At 40.9% G+C, this 14,152-nt stretch overlaps 1 protein-coding gene across 3 annotated transcripts in view; it reads right to left on the bottom strand.

Moving 5' to 3' along the window:
* Ints6 (integrator complex subunit 6) overlaps nt 1-13,403 on the bottom strand; it is an 80,159-nt gene extending 66,756 nt beyond the window's left edge. For 2 of the 3 annotated variants that reach the window (XM_041665919.1, XM_041665911.1), the window contains exons 1-3: nt 12,832-13,403; nt 12,418-12,495; nt 11,444-11,593 (exon numbers count right to left, since the gene is read on the bottom strand). In XM_041665919.1, the coding sequence (XP_041521853.1) occupies nt 11,444-11,593; nt 12,418-12,495; nt 12,832-12,942 (339 nt within the window). In that variant the 5' untranslated portion in view covers nt 12,943-13,403. The remainder of the gene's footprint in view (nt 1-11,443; nt 11,594-12,417; nt 12,496-12,831) is intronic. The other variant, XM_041665927.1, reaches the window with a different exon arrangement.
* Nucleotides 13,404-14,152: the final 749 nt, after the last annotated feature.

Below are 14,152 nucleotides of genomic sequence, written 5' to 3' on the forward strand. Positions count from 1 at the left end.
GTTTGAAAACAAAAACAGGAAATTCTGCAACAGCTTTCCCTATAAATAGTGAAATAGTCGATATATGTTACAGATCACAAAAATCGGCGACAAAACTTTCTTTCTTTACCTTTCTGAAAGGAAAAAAACATTCACAACTAGGTATTATTTCCCATATGCTATGGCTGAGAGTAAATCGTAACTGCGTTAGACAAAGTTAGTTTCAAGGTTTCTTAAAGAATTTTTTTAATGGATTTTAATTTAGTTTTCTGTCTAGCCCTCTTTCAAAAAATGTTTTACTATCTGTTCTGTAGTACCAGAGGTCAAACTCAAGAGTTTGCCAGGCAAGCTGGTATGAGCGATGTTATACCTCCACAGTTCTCCCAAAATGCCTATAAGCCCTCTGAATTGCACACAGAGCAGACAATGGCTTTAGCATATTAATATGGATGATAAAGAAGCAAACAGCACATATGGTTGAAAATACAGACTGCAACCAATTTAAAACCTTACTACATACATTTCATTGGACCAGAAACTCTATAAACATAATGTAATACTTTTTTACATTAGGTTCTGCATTCAATATACCTTGTTTAAGATCAGACATTATCCATTCCGGATTAACAAAAGTTAGAATAAACAGAAAAGTTTAAAATAAAGACCTTTTGTTCCTTCATTTAGGCCCATTTTTCTGCATATGATCTCTTCTTTTTCTAATTTACCAGTTAAAAATTCAAACTTTTACATTTGTAAAAGTACATAAAAGATAATGAATTATCACAATTTAGACATTAACAAAGACATGAAAATTATTGTTTTGCTAAATTCTGGTAATTCAAAAGAACTAACCATCACCATCTCATGATACGGTCTTTGTAATCACCCACTGTCTTTATGGACTAACTTTCCTCAGTACATTGAATATGCAATCATCTTAACTTTCTTACTTTAAATAATTATTTTTAATTTTGAAATAATTGCATTTGGAGTTTTTAATCTTTAAGTTCCAAAATATGCCTTAAAAGTTATGTTTTCTATTATCTAACAATGTTCAAAATCTTTAAGACAAAAGTATTTTAACAAAACAATAGTTTTGTCATTTATTAATCATAAGCTGTACCATCTAACAGGTAAAATTATAATTATCTTTGCTCACAGACTTACAACTAGCAATAAAGTTTTGTAGAAAATATGATTCTTCTACATCCTTGTCAGGACCTTTACCACAAGCCCCATACTATATATAGGCAAATCAAACTGATGGAAAAGATTCCATAGTCTTTTAAGGTACGCATTTCAGGAAAGACAAGTATATAAAGGATTAGAACACATTTTCATTATGAAAAATCACTAGGTTGACAATTTAGAGGTCTTTCAACATACAACTGTATCTCTTAAGAAATCAAGCTTCAAATAGCATATATCAAAAACACCCTCCAAATTAAAAAAAGGAATTCACTTGGCCTCCTAACGTATCTTCTAACATACCCCATTCTAACCATCACCAATATGAATTCTAAAATAAATAATCTAGAAATAGACTGATCTGAGATTCCTCAAAGACAGAAGATCCTTCTTATTCTGAAACTCACAAATGTATTTGCATGTGTCTGTTGGTATAAATCTGCTTTTGAAAAGATAAATGAAGATTTCAGGAAAGACTTCAGTAAAGTTGTTTTAAAAATATATTTTTAGAACAACATATTGAGACTCAAAATTAAAACCAAGAAACATGTTCCCTACAGCAAAAGCTATGATTTCAGCCGGAAGTAATAGATAGCTTCCCGATGGGAGGAGGGTGGAGAACAAGTACACAACAGACTTCAGCATCTGGTCAGTTTTAGAGCAGAAGCTTTTATCCTCTAAGTGTTTTCCTTAATACTGAGGATGACAGTTCTCATCAACTGAGTTTCTACCACATGTCAGGTAGTTTATTTTGGTAGGCTGATTAATAAACATTACTTCTAATCCTTACAAAACTCTCAAGACTGGTACTGACAACTGTTTGTGGATGAGAAAGTTGAAGATCACAGAGATTAAAGGACTTGTCAAAACATAAACTGTTAGGTGGGACAGACCAGCACATATACTTGTTTGTTAGGAATTTTGGTTTTCTGAATCAACACAATGTTCTGGAGGGTAGGGTGAAAGCAGGATTAAACCAATGTTAGGTTCCCATTATTTCAATTTAAAATCTGAAGGGAAACTGACAAAATAAATAACATCACAGTAATAACGTGGGTTACACACCACTCAGCCTTCAGCATGGTCATCTATGGTGAGCTCTTCTACTCAATTGCTCTAGTGGAAAAGCAGGACCTGCCAGGAACTCACCAATGTGGTATAAACCCATAAGCAAGCCAGTCACATTTTTCTGACTCATGACATGACGCTTAAATATTTTCAAAACCATTAGACAAAAAGAAAGACTGACAAACAACTACAGAGCTGTACAGGGAAGTTATTATTGTAGCCCTGTTACTGGCTGGCTCAATGGAAAGACCATCTAATTAACTGACAAGTAATCAGCTATATGTTAACTACCTAGATCAGAAAATAAAGTGTGAAAATGTGGAAACAAAAATTCTATTAACTACATACATATACTACAACCTTGGCCAAGGAGACAGGGAGATGGCTCAGCAGATAAAGATACATACACACACCAAAATAAACTAAGTTGCAAAATTTGTATTATTAAAACCTTGTCCTTAAAATGTCATAAAATCAAGCCAGGCAATGGTGGTGCCTGCCTTTAATCCCAGCACTTGGGAGGCTGAGGTAGGCAATCTCTATGAATTCGAGGGCAGCCTGGTCTATAGAGCAAGTTCCAGGACAGGCGCCAAAGCTACACAGACAGAAAGAGAATGTCATAAAAGCCTATCAACCACCCCTTATACAATATCCTTTTTTCCAAACCAGAGGGGAAACACTGAATTGAAGCTAGTAAGGTAACAAATACTTAAATGTTACAAGAAAAGTTAAAAGTTACAGCCAAACAAAATGCTATTTTCTTTGCTATTTTTGTTGGTGGTGGTGGTGCTGCTGCTGTTCTTTAAGACATGGTTTCTCTGTATAGACCTGACTACCCTAGGACTCACTCTGTCTACAAGCTAGCCTCACAGATCTACCTGCCTCTGCGTCCAAAGTGCTGGGTTAAAGGTGTATACCACCATTGCCCAGCTACTGATTGCTATTTTCAAACAGAAACCACAAGACATCACACTGTATCACTTACAGACAGAAAAATTGAAATAAAGAAAATCTGCTGTTTATAGTTTGGAACAAGACTCATTAAAGTACCAATTACTAATAAATTATATATGGCTATTTCAAGTAAGTTATGATCTTTTGAAATGCTTCAATGTTTCATAAACTGTAATAAATTAAGCATTTAACTTTTCTGGGCCTTCTTTCTTCTATAAATTTAAGAAGATACACTAAGCCACAAAAATGAAAAGTTGCCAGGATGAAACTCTGCTCAAGAGTATATATAAATAGTTCACTAACCGTAGAGGTCAGGATTTGAGCTTTTTAAGTTGTAGCCCAATAAAAATAATGGAGTAAGTCAGGTGGTAATGGTGAAATACCTTTAATCCCAGCACTCAGGAGGCAGAGACAGAGGATCTCTGTGAGTTTGAAGCCAGCCTGGTCTACAGAGCAAGTGTCAGGACAGCCAGGGACATACAGAGAAACCCTGTCTCGGAAAAAAAAAAAAAAAAAACACACAACAACAACGGACTAGGAAAGATAAATAATAAAAAAAAAAAACTAAAGCAGGGGTTGAGGGTATAGCTCATCAGAGTGCTTTCCTGCCTGCATCAAGTCTTGCATTAGACCCCTGGTACTATATAAACCCCATGGTGGAACACACCACTCAGGAAGTGCAGGCAGGGGGATCAGAGTTTAAGAACAGAGCAGGCTGGCAAGAGGAATCAGTAGTTAGTTAGGAGCACCTTCTGCTCTTTGTAGAGGCCCCCAGGTGTGGGTCTCGGCACCCAAACAGCAGTTTACAACTGTCCTTAAGCACAGTTCTAGGAGATCCAAAGCCAGTATACCATGCACAACTGCATATGTACATACAGGCAATAGCAAACATGCACAAAGTAAGTAAATCTTTTTCTAAGTTCAAGATCATCCTCAGCTGCATAGTGAGTTCAAGGCCAGCATGGGATACAAGAGAGTTTGACTCCAAAGAAAAAAGGGGGAGGGGCAAGCAAGATGGCTCAGCTGGCACTTGCTACCACGCCTAACCTGACATTTTACTGGGACCTCATAGTGGAAGAACAGAGCGAATTCCAACAAATGTTCCCTCTAACATCCAAAAGGCTGCTTTGCCCCAATACATAAGTAAATAAATGTAATTTTAAGTTACAGAAGCAAAGTAAAGCAAAACAAAAAAAAAAATTCTTCTATATTATGTTTATAATTGGTAAAACATGTTTAAATTACATTAAGCTAACAAAAATAAATTTTATATAGGGAAACCAATTTTTTTAATGGAAGAAACAGTTACATGAGCTCTTGTCATTTAAAGAAAATAGCTAAAGCCAGGTGTGGTGGCACAGGTCTCTAGTCCCAGCACTCAGGAAGCAGAGCAAGTGACCTCTGAGAGTTTGAGGCCAGCCAGGTCTACAAAATGGGTTCTAAAACAATCAGGGCTACACAGAGAAACAATGATGTCCTTTGGGTATCATTTTTTTTCCCTCTGGAATGCCAAAACTATGTAATGTTTTAAGTATTTAGAAAACAGATTTACAGCATAAAGATACTATAGCAAGTTTTATATATATTGCCTGTGTCCTGAAAGCACCTTAAAAATCAGACCTGTTTAAAAAAAAAAAAAAAAAAAAAAAAAAAACAGGACAGTACAGCTTCTGTCACACCTCTGACCAGTCAGCTAAACTCATATCCAGCTTTTATTCAACACACTGCTTCCCAAACCAGGCGGTGGTGGCACACACCTTTAATCCCAGCACCCAGAAGGCAGAGGTAGACAGATCTCATTGAGTTCAAGGCCAGCCTGGTCTACCTGGTGAGTTCCAGGACAGTCAGAATTATTAAACAGAGAAGCCGTCTTTCAAAAAACAAAACAAAATAAAAACAAAAATGACTTCCCAATACTTATCCCAGTTTCCATTTAATGTATTTCTTTAAAACCAAAATCCCATAGTAATCAACTACCAATAAGACAACTTTGGCAAAGACTTTTCACTCACACCTGCTTCTCTGGAATGAACAATAAAACCAGATGAGGCAAAAAAAAAAAAATCTCTACATGCTAACAGATATCAAAGCATTTAATAATAGAACTCAACATTAAAGCTCACTAGATTTTTATAATGGTAATTTGAAACAAGGGGAAAATAGTAAACCAGACATAAACTACTGCCCATCTTTTTGTTTCCAAGGCAGTGACTCAGGTGCAAACCAGGCTGGCCTTCTTGCCTCTGTTGGGATTAAAGTTCGGCTGGTGCCACCAAGTCCATTTTCCTGTATGCTTTTTAAGTTTGTTTTGTCTCTAACTAAGCACTTATGAACACTTTAAATATAAATCAGATGTAAGCCTCTCATTCCTTCTATAACAGTATGGATACATAACTGCTTATTCACAATACGCAGCAGAAACAAAGGTGACGATGTCATTGCTCAGTTATTATATAGCACTTCAATGACAAATCAAGATTGCCCGAGCACTCCATTTCCTGCTACTGATGTTCTTCTCTAAAACAATACTTTTATGGGGAGGAAGTCTTCCTCTCATGACAAATTACTTAAAAATGCTTTTGAAAAGGATTTGAGAAGACTATCCAATAGTGCTGGGGAAACTAGACAGTCATATGCAAAAGAAAAGTTGGATCCTTTATATACACTATATATAAAAATCAGCTTGAAATAGATAAAATGTCTAAATATCTTCTAAAACTATAAAGGAAAAGCTTCAATAATGCTTAGATTAAGTAAACCTTTATAGACATGAAAAAGTATAGGAAAAAATAGACTCAATTACATAAAAACAATTCTGAGCACCAAAAGAGCATAACCTACAGAATGACAGAAGAAATGTGAATTTTGGTTAATAACCAAAATATATATTTTAAAAAATCCCAAAGGGCTAGGAATGTAGTTCAGTCACACAGTTCTTGTCTAGGGTGTATATGACCAGAATTCAACTCCAATACTTTGAACAATGCAAAAAACAAAACAAAAACTCCAGTATGTGTGTATGTGTCTTCAGTTCATATGTAACTCAAGACTTAAAATACACACATCTCCAAAGATTTTATAAAAATGGCTAACCAGCACATGAAAAGATGCCTAATACAAACAATAATCTAACAATGCAAATCAAAACAACAATGATATCTTCTCACACCTGTAAAATGGCTAAGGAAGGCTTGTGGACCCTGAATGAGTCAGCAGAATGTAGGAAACATAGCCTTTTGTGTACTACTGTTGGGAATGTAAATGGTACAATTATTATAGAATAGATTATGGAGAGCTTCTCAAAAAGAATTTTCTATTCTATTTCTATATGTATATCTACAAAAAAACAAAAGCAGTCTTAAAGAGATACTTACACATACATTTAATTGCAGTATTATTCCTGATAATAAAGAAAATTGTAACAAAAATTCTACATGCTACAACATGGATTAACCTTAATGATTGAGCAAATAATCTTTAGTCATAAAGACAAGTATAGGCTCGAGAGGTGGCTCAGTGGTCAAGAGCACTTGTTCTTTTTTTTTTTTTATTATGTATTCAATATTCTGTCTGTATGCCTGAAGGCCAGAAGAGGGAGCCAGACCTCTTTACAGATGGTTGTAAACCACCATGTGGTTGCTGGGAATTGAACTCAGGACCTTAGGAAGAGCAGGCAGTGCTCTTAACCACTGAGCCATCTCTCCAGCCCCAAGAGCACTTGTTCTTGCAAAGTACCCAGGTTCAATTTCCAGCACCCACATGGAGGCTCACCACTTCCTCAGGCACCAAGCATGCATGTGGTGTACAGATATGTACAGGCAAAAGCACTCATATGACTAAAATAAATCTAGACAGGTGGTGGTGGCACACACCTTTAACATCAGCACTCAGGAGGTAGAGGCAGGTAGAGCTCTGTGAGTTCTAAGCCAGCCTAGTCTACAAAGAGAATTCTAGGACAGCTAGAGCTATTACAAAGAGCAAACCATGTCTAAAAAACAGCAACAACAAGAAAAAACAAATACACTTATCCCTTCAGTATCCACAATGTTTGTTCTTGGTCTTTCCCAAAAGATATCAAAATCCAAACTCTCAAGTATTCTATACAATACAGAGTATTTATCTATATAACCTACACATAACCTCTTATGTACTTTTACTTCATCCCTAGGTTATTTAAAATAACTAATGCAATCTTTAAAAAAAAAAAAGATTTATTATATATAGTGTTCTGCCTGCAAGCCTGAAGAGGGCACCAAATTTCATTATAGATGACTGTGAGTCACCATGTGGTTGCTGGAAATTGAACCCAGAACCTCTGGAAGAGCAGTTCTTAACCTGAGACATCTCTCCAGACCTACCTAAAGCAATCTTTTTTGGTTTTTTTGTTGTTTGGTTTTTTGTGTATGTTTATTTTTTGAGATAGGGTTTCTCTGTGTAACAGCCCTGACTGTACTGAAACTTGCTCTGTAGACCAGACTAGCCTCAAACTCACAGAGATTCTCTGCCTCCTAAGTGCTGGGATCCTAAAGCAATCTTAATGCTAATATAAAGAGTTGCATTGATTGAACAATGACATAGAAACATGTTCAGTACAAACGCAGGGTATGTTCAGATACTTCTGTTGTTGGCTGACTCCATGGATTAGCAAACCCACAGATGGAGGGTCCATCTATATTATGTGATTACACTTATAATATGTATACATAATAGTTTAACTCAAAACAAAAAAAAACAAAGAAAAAAACAAAGTAGAAAAAGCATCCTCAAGAAGTGTAGGGAATAGGAGTTATTAATAGGTAGTTTTAATTTTCTAGGCACTGCTTGCACAAAAATGTGAATATATCATTCACATACCATAGAACTGCCTGCTTAAAAATGAAGATGGGAATATTTGATTTCTACGTCTTGATATGTTTTTAAAATAAGGGACTTAGGAATGGCATGACGACTCAGCAGAGAAAGGCACCTATCACCAAACCGGAGGACCTGAATTTGAGTACAGGGACCAGCATGGTGGGAGGATAAAACCACCCCCACAAGTTATCCTTTAACTTCACATTCACTGTGTCATGCTACACCTCTCCACACACCAATGTCATTACATTTTTTAAATAAAACTTATTTTAATTAAGGGGCTTACAATTTTTCCAATGGGACAGAGGGTGTACCTCTATACTGGGATCTTTGTCTAGCATACACAAGGTTCTGGTTTCATATCCAACCACACAAAGACTGACTATTCACTATTGTTTCAGGTCACATTTCAACCTGGTGTTCAGGCAGTATACAGTCAAGTATAATAACCTACTACCACTTAGAAAGGTTATTGACAGTTTAAAAGTACCAAAGAAATTGTTGATAATCTAAGGGGAATGAAAAACCACAAACTCAAATAGGAATCAACTTTTTACTGCTTCACTAATTAACATTAAAGGAAAAGCCTGGCCAGGCATGGTGGTACATGCCTCTAAGTTCAAGGCTAGCCAATCTACACAATGAGTTCCAGGCCAGCAATGGCTACAATGAGACCAGCTCCCCCCTCCAAAAACAAAGGTCATCCAACTCATCTCACACTGAAGTCATCATTGCCAAATGGAGTAAATACTCCCATTTAAAATCCTCAAAGCAATAAAGAGTTTTCCCTTTTTAAAACACACCATTCCAAACAAACAATTCAATCAGTGCTACTGTACTGGTGAGTGGGATAGAGTCAGACGAGCAGGAAAAATCATGATGTGCAGGACAGAGTCAGATTCATCAAGTAAACCTAACTTTAAAAAATCTGAAAAAGAATGCTACAAACACTGAAAAACAAAAAAACACAAAATAATATAAAAATACGTCTATATAATGAAACTGTCCAATGTATCAACATTCTTAAGCCTAGCCACTTGAGCTTATTTTCATAGTCTCAAAGGATCAATGTCATTTGAAGCTACTAACATATGTGGACAAAAATTTTCAAGTTTATCTTCAATAAAAAATTTCATAAGGTGTTGCTCTTAAAGGCAAGGGTACTGTTTACCAAATATTTAAAAGGACCACCTACATAGACAGATAATTTGTTAGTGGAATATCCAAAGGTGCTTGAGAAAACCATTCAGGACTCTTTTGTGCTCAGCTATTTTAAAACCTTACAATTCTGAGTATCCTACCTAATTAAGAATGTCAAGTTAATAAACGCAACATGAAAATTAGTGTTCTTGCAATTAATTATATAAAATCACCTGTGTTAGTATGTGTAAGGAAAAAGGCTATTGCCATAAATGTACAAATAAATGTGTGTACATTTAACCCATATTTAAGAAAATAATTTGAAACCATATTAAGATGTATAGATGCTCTATAAGACTAACATGCCATCTTCCAGTTAACCCACCTTCTCTCATTTCCTTCAACTATTGAGACTATATCCAGTATTGCTATTATTCAGCATGAAATACTTATGTACAAAAATACAAAGGTTACAGAATAAAGCTACTCTACAAAGTTCTTTTCCAAATATTCAAATATTTAAATATTTTCAATTATTCAAAATTCTGATAACTTCTGTATAAATAGGAAATATCAGATATTTAAATAAACAAAAAATGGTTTTATGATGAAAAATCCAAAAGAATGTCTTCTCCCAAGTAAAACTGACTCAAAATTTTTCCATTTATTGAGAAACTGTAGCTTAATTATTTCAAAGCTAGTTTCATTCTGTGCAAAAACCATTACCACTGCTTCCTAAATCCTAGCTGATTCACTAAAATAACTGAGAGACATTATCCTTCCTTCTTACGAGATATAAACCCTGGTCGGTAAGAACATCCCAAACTCCAGGTTTCCTTCTCTCGGTCAAAGTGCTCTTTGACAAGAGCTCTGCCTTCAACCTTAAACTTCCTACAAGAGTGAGCACACAATGCCCTGGATCTCTCCACGGGTAACTGTTCTCCTATAGGATTTCTGCTGTTTAAAGTATGTAGATGAAGGTGGGTGTAACCAAATAATGTTCCCTCAATAAAATGTGACACAGAATAATAGGAAAATGGTAGTTCTATACCTCACAACCTGACAACAAAGTAAAGGAATGGATCTTAAAAGTTGGCAAAGTTTGATTAAAATCCTAAATGATAAAATAGCACTACATACAACATAGGAAAGGCTTTTACAGAAACAGACCAGCAAGGGGCAAAGCAACAGCAAGAAATAAAAAATATTTACTAATTAAACGGTGGAAATGCTGCTCAGAGGTCTGACTTGTAAGGCATACTTCAAATGCTACAGGACTCAATTCCACCATTCCTAAAGATGGTTAACTGTTCAAGAGCTGTCCTCAAATGAAGCATATAGCTTGTGAAGTCATGGAAAGAATTTCCCTGAAATGCTCTAAATTCATGAGAACTGTGCAATTATGGAACTTGGGAAAAGTATATAACACATATTCCTAAATATAGCATTATGGTAATAGTGCTTTGCATACTGAATTCCTCGGGTGTGGTATTACTCCATGTGTGTAGCACTACATATTCTTTGGTATCTTGTATTTCTAGGATAGCAATATCATAAGTTATAATGGATCACTTCACATTTCCTTGGTGAATGACTTGTAATTTAAGCTCTTGTCTCATCCTCACAGATGAGGGACTTTTAGGGAGCTGCAGGTAGATAGGCAAGCTTTTATGTTTCTCATTTTTCCAAGGGTTTGGAAATTTTAAACTTTAAAAGGTCAGAAGCTACTTTCTACTACTGTAACTTCTAATATTATGTGCTTCTAGAGACATCTGAATGTAGTCAACCAACTACTACGCTCCTGACAAATCTTATCTTCCCAAGTATACTACCTGGGTTAAGATAAACCCTAATCTAACAGTCATTTCTTACAACGGCTTTACTAATATAGAAACAACTGCTAAGTCAACCAGCAGCTGTGACCCACCGCAATAGGTGCATATGTGCCTACACGGAGCATAGTTTCAGACTGGTGTATTGACTTCCCTTTTATGTCTTTTATGAACTTTGAGGGGCTGAAACCAAATTTATGTCAATGTTCTAGCCAAGAATTTAGATTCAAATTCTGAATGCAAATACATTTAAAGGGGGAAATGAGGGACAGAAAAACTATACACCTTAGGTGTTTTGGATTGTGTGCACACTGTATTTCAACCTCATTATGCTTTATACTTCTATTCACGTTGCATACTTTTGGGCTGGATTGTGTTTTTATACACATAATAAAAACAACTCTTTTCTACCTTAGTATTCAACCTACCTGCCCATAGTTGTCTATGCCAGTTACTAATCTATTTAAATTTAACAAATCAAAAGCTGTCCTTAGGGATTGGCCAAGAGTCGTAAGTCCTTCTGCCTGAAGGTTTTTCAGTTCATTCATAAACGTTGCATGATTTTCTTTCCATCCAGCCTGAAAAGAAAGATGTAAGAATTTTTTTTTTATCATTTGAAGCCACGAGCACACACGGACACCGATTATAACGTGATGTCCACCAAGCAGGTATTCCACTTCGGGTTTGTATAGTTAACTTCACTTTTGATTGATATGGCTTGGGTCACATGTTCTAACTGTTGTCTCTGGTGAGGAAACTCTTCCATAGGTGGCCAAGAATGAACCTGCTTGCCCTACACCTTTTGGTAAGTAACAACAGTCTTAATACTTTAATAAGTTGACTGGGAAATTTGCTAACATAACATCCTCCAAAGTGTGTAAGGGGTGGGTGTTGCGAAGGTACTAGTGGAAGGCAGATGGCAGCAGGACTTCTTAAGTTGACCACAGCTGTCCCACCAATCTGTGGCCTTCCTAGTTCCACTCTGTGATGACCAAGTCTCGAGGCCCCCCTCCTGGCTTCCCTGCCAGCTTGGGCTGATTCTCCCTTTTAATGCAAACCCGGGCTAGGCAAGGCTGGGCCCGGCTGTCACTCGGGCTAACTTGAATAAATATCCCCCACAGTTCATTGCTGCCGCTCACGCCGCGGAGGGGAAATGTCGGCCATGTTGATCGTAGCGCCTCCGCCGCCAGGCCGAGCCGGACCCGGAGGGGACGGCAGTGGGCCAGAAACTGCCACCACGCCGGCGCTCCCGAGCTGGGGAGGGGTGGGAGGCCGCAGGGGAAAGGGACCTGGAGGCGGGAGCGGCGGTGGGGGAGGGGAACATAATGAAGAGGGGGGCGGGGAGGGCGAGCTAGGAAGGAGCAGGGAAGGGAAGGGGGGGGGGGAGGGCGAGGGCTGTTACCTTGATAGCATAGGGCGGCTCTTCGAAAGTGACCAGCATATACCTGTCTCCTCTGCTGGCAGGGTCCCGGGCACGGAGCTGCGGGCCAGGGTGGGGACGGGAGGGAGAGAGAGGGAAGCAAAGAGGCGAGGTTACCAGTGGCAGAAGGGTCGCTGGCCGCCCCCACAGTACCGCACACGCAGGGCCACCCCTCCGCCGATCCCCCACCCCCGCACCCTCAGTAGCCCCACATGGGCCAGGCCCGGCGGAGCCCGCTCCCAGCGCCCGCTCGCTCACTCGCTCGCTCGCCCGCCCGCGCGGTGGGGGAGGGGTCCCCGCGCCCGCGGCGCCCGCAGTAGCCCCGCCGCCCCCCTCCGCCCTGCCCCCCGCGGGCCACCGGGTCGGGGTCGCCACCGGGGCTCGGTCAGTCGGTACCTTCATGAAGGTCTCTACCGCGCCTTTGGCCGTGTCCAGGTAGGTGGTGCCCAGATGGCTGCGCTGGTTCATAGAGGCAGACGTGTCTATCAGGAACAGTAAGATGGGCATAGTGCTGGCCGGGGACACCGGGGCCCGAGGTGGTGAAGAGATGGCAGAGGTGGAGGCACCGGCTGCGGCGGCGGCAACCGCCGCTACGCGGGGCGGGGAACGCGGCCCCCGGGAGGAAAACACCGGCTGTGGGGAGTTTCTCCCCCGATAGTTGAGAGGAAACTCCCTAGCCCAGGTCCTCCCGGTCGTACCCCCGCCTCCGGCCTGCCTGCCCGCTGGGGCGGCCGCACGGATGTCTGTCCGTCCGTGCCCCCCGCCTGGGGGGGGGTCCCGTCCCCACTCCCGGCCCCTGTGTGTGTCCCCGCGGGAGACGGGCCCAGTTCCCCACCCCACCCCCAGTGCAGGGAGTGGGGAGCAGGGATCTGGCGAAGAGGGGAGTGGGCTGAGGGAAGATTGGCCCTGGGCTGTTGGGAGAAGTTTCAGGGACTCCCTCCGCACCCCAGCAGTGTCACCACTTTCTCAGCCCCTCTCGCTACTGAAGCGCTTTTCTCTCTCACTCTCCGGTTTTAACTCGGGCAGGGGCTACGTAGGCTCCGCCCCTGACACGTACTCGCGTCACGTGATGCCCAACCCCGCCGCTCTACTGGCTGGGCCTCAGAGCTTCATTAGCATATTCAAACAGCTCAGGGGCGGGGGAATCGGTAGGCCGACTTAGAGGACAGTTTTTGAGCACGCGCGGAGGCGGGGCACGGGGAGGGGGCGAGCGCCGGGAGGCGGGCTCCGGGAAGGGGCGGGACCACGCCGCGGAAGCACCGCGGGCGGGGGCGGGGGCGGGGACTGTGTCGGCGCGCTGGGCGGCCGAGGCTGTAGGCGTGCGTGTCAGGGCGGCCGGCCTTTGGGTTTGTGCGCGGTTGACAGGGTCGGGAGAAGGGAAGTGGAAGCCGCCCTCAGGCTGTGGGCGAGGGCTCGGAGTCGTGATTGAGAGTGCAGGGCTGGGGAACCGCGCAGGCTCACGCGGCCGGAGCAGGCCCGGTCCCCGGACGGCCTGGGGCGCCTGGCGGGGGAGGGGAAGTGAAAGGTTGTTTATGACCTGGTCCTAATCCCCCGCCAGTCCTTCGGCTCCGGTTGCAGCCGGTCAGAGGACCCACCGAAAAGGAAGCCAATCCTGGAGTGCCTCACCCATCCCTGCAAACACGAAGGGGAATTCAAATGTGGACGAGGAAAACCAACCGCGCTGTCCTCCCCAGCCAAGTTCCCTCTTCAGCTCGCG

Source organism: Microtus oregoni, unplaced genomic scaffold, assembly GCF_018167655.1.
Source record: "Microtus oregoni isolate MIOR12 unplaced genomic scaffold, Mior012 000001F_ref0000356, whole genome shotgun sequence".
Classification (NCBI taxonomy): Eukaryota; Metazoa; Chordata; class Mammalia; order Rodentia; family Cricetidae; genus Microtus; species Microtus oregoni.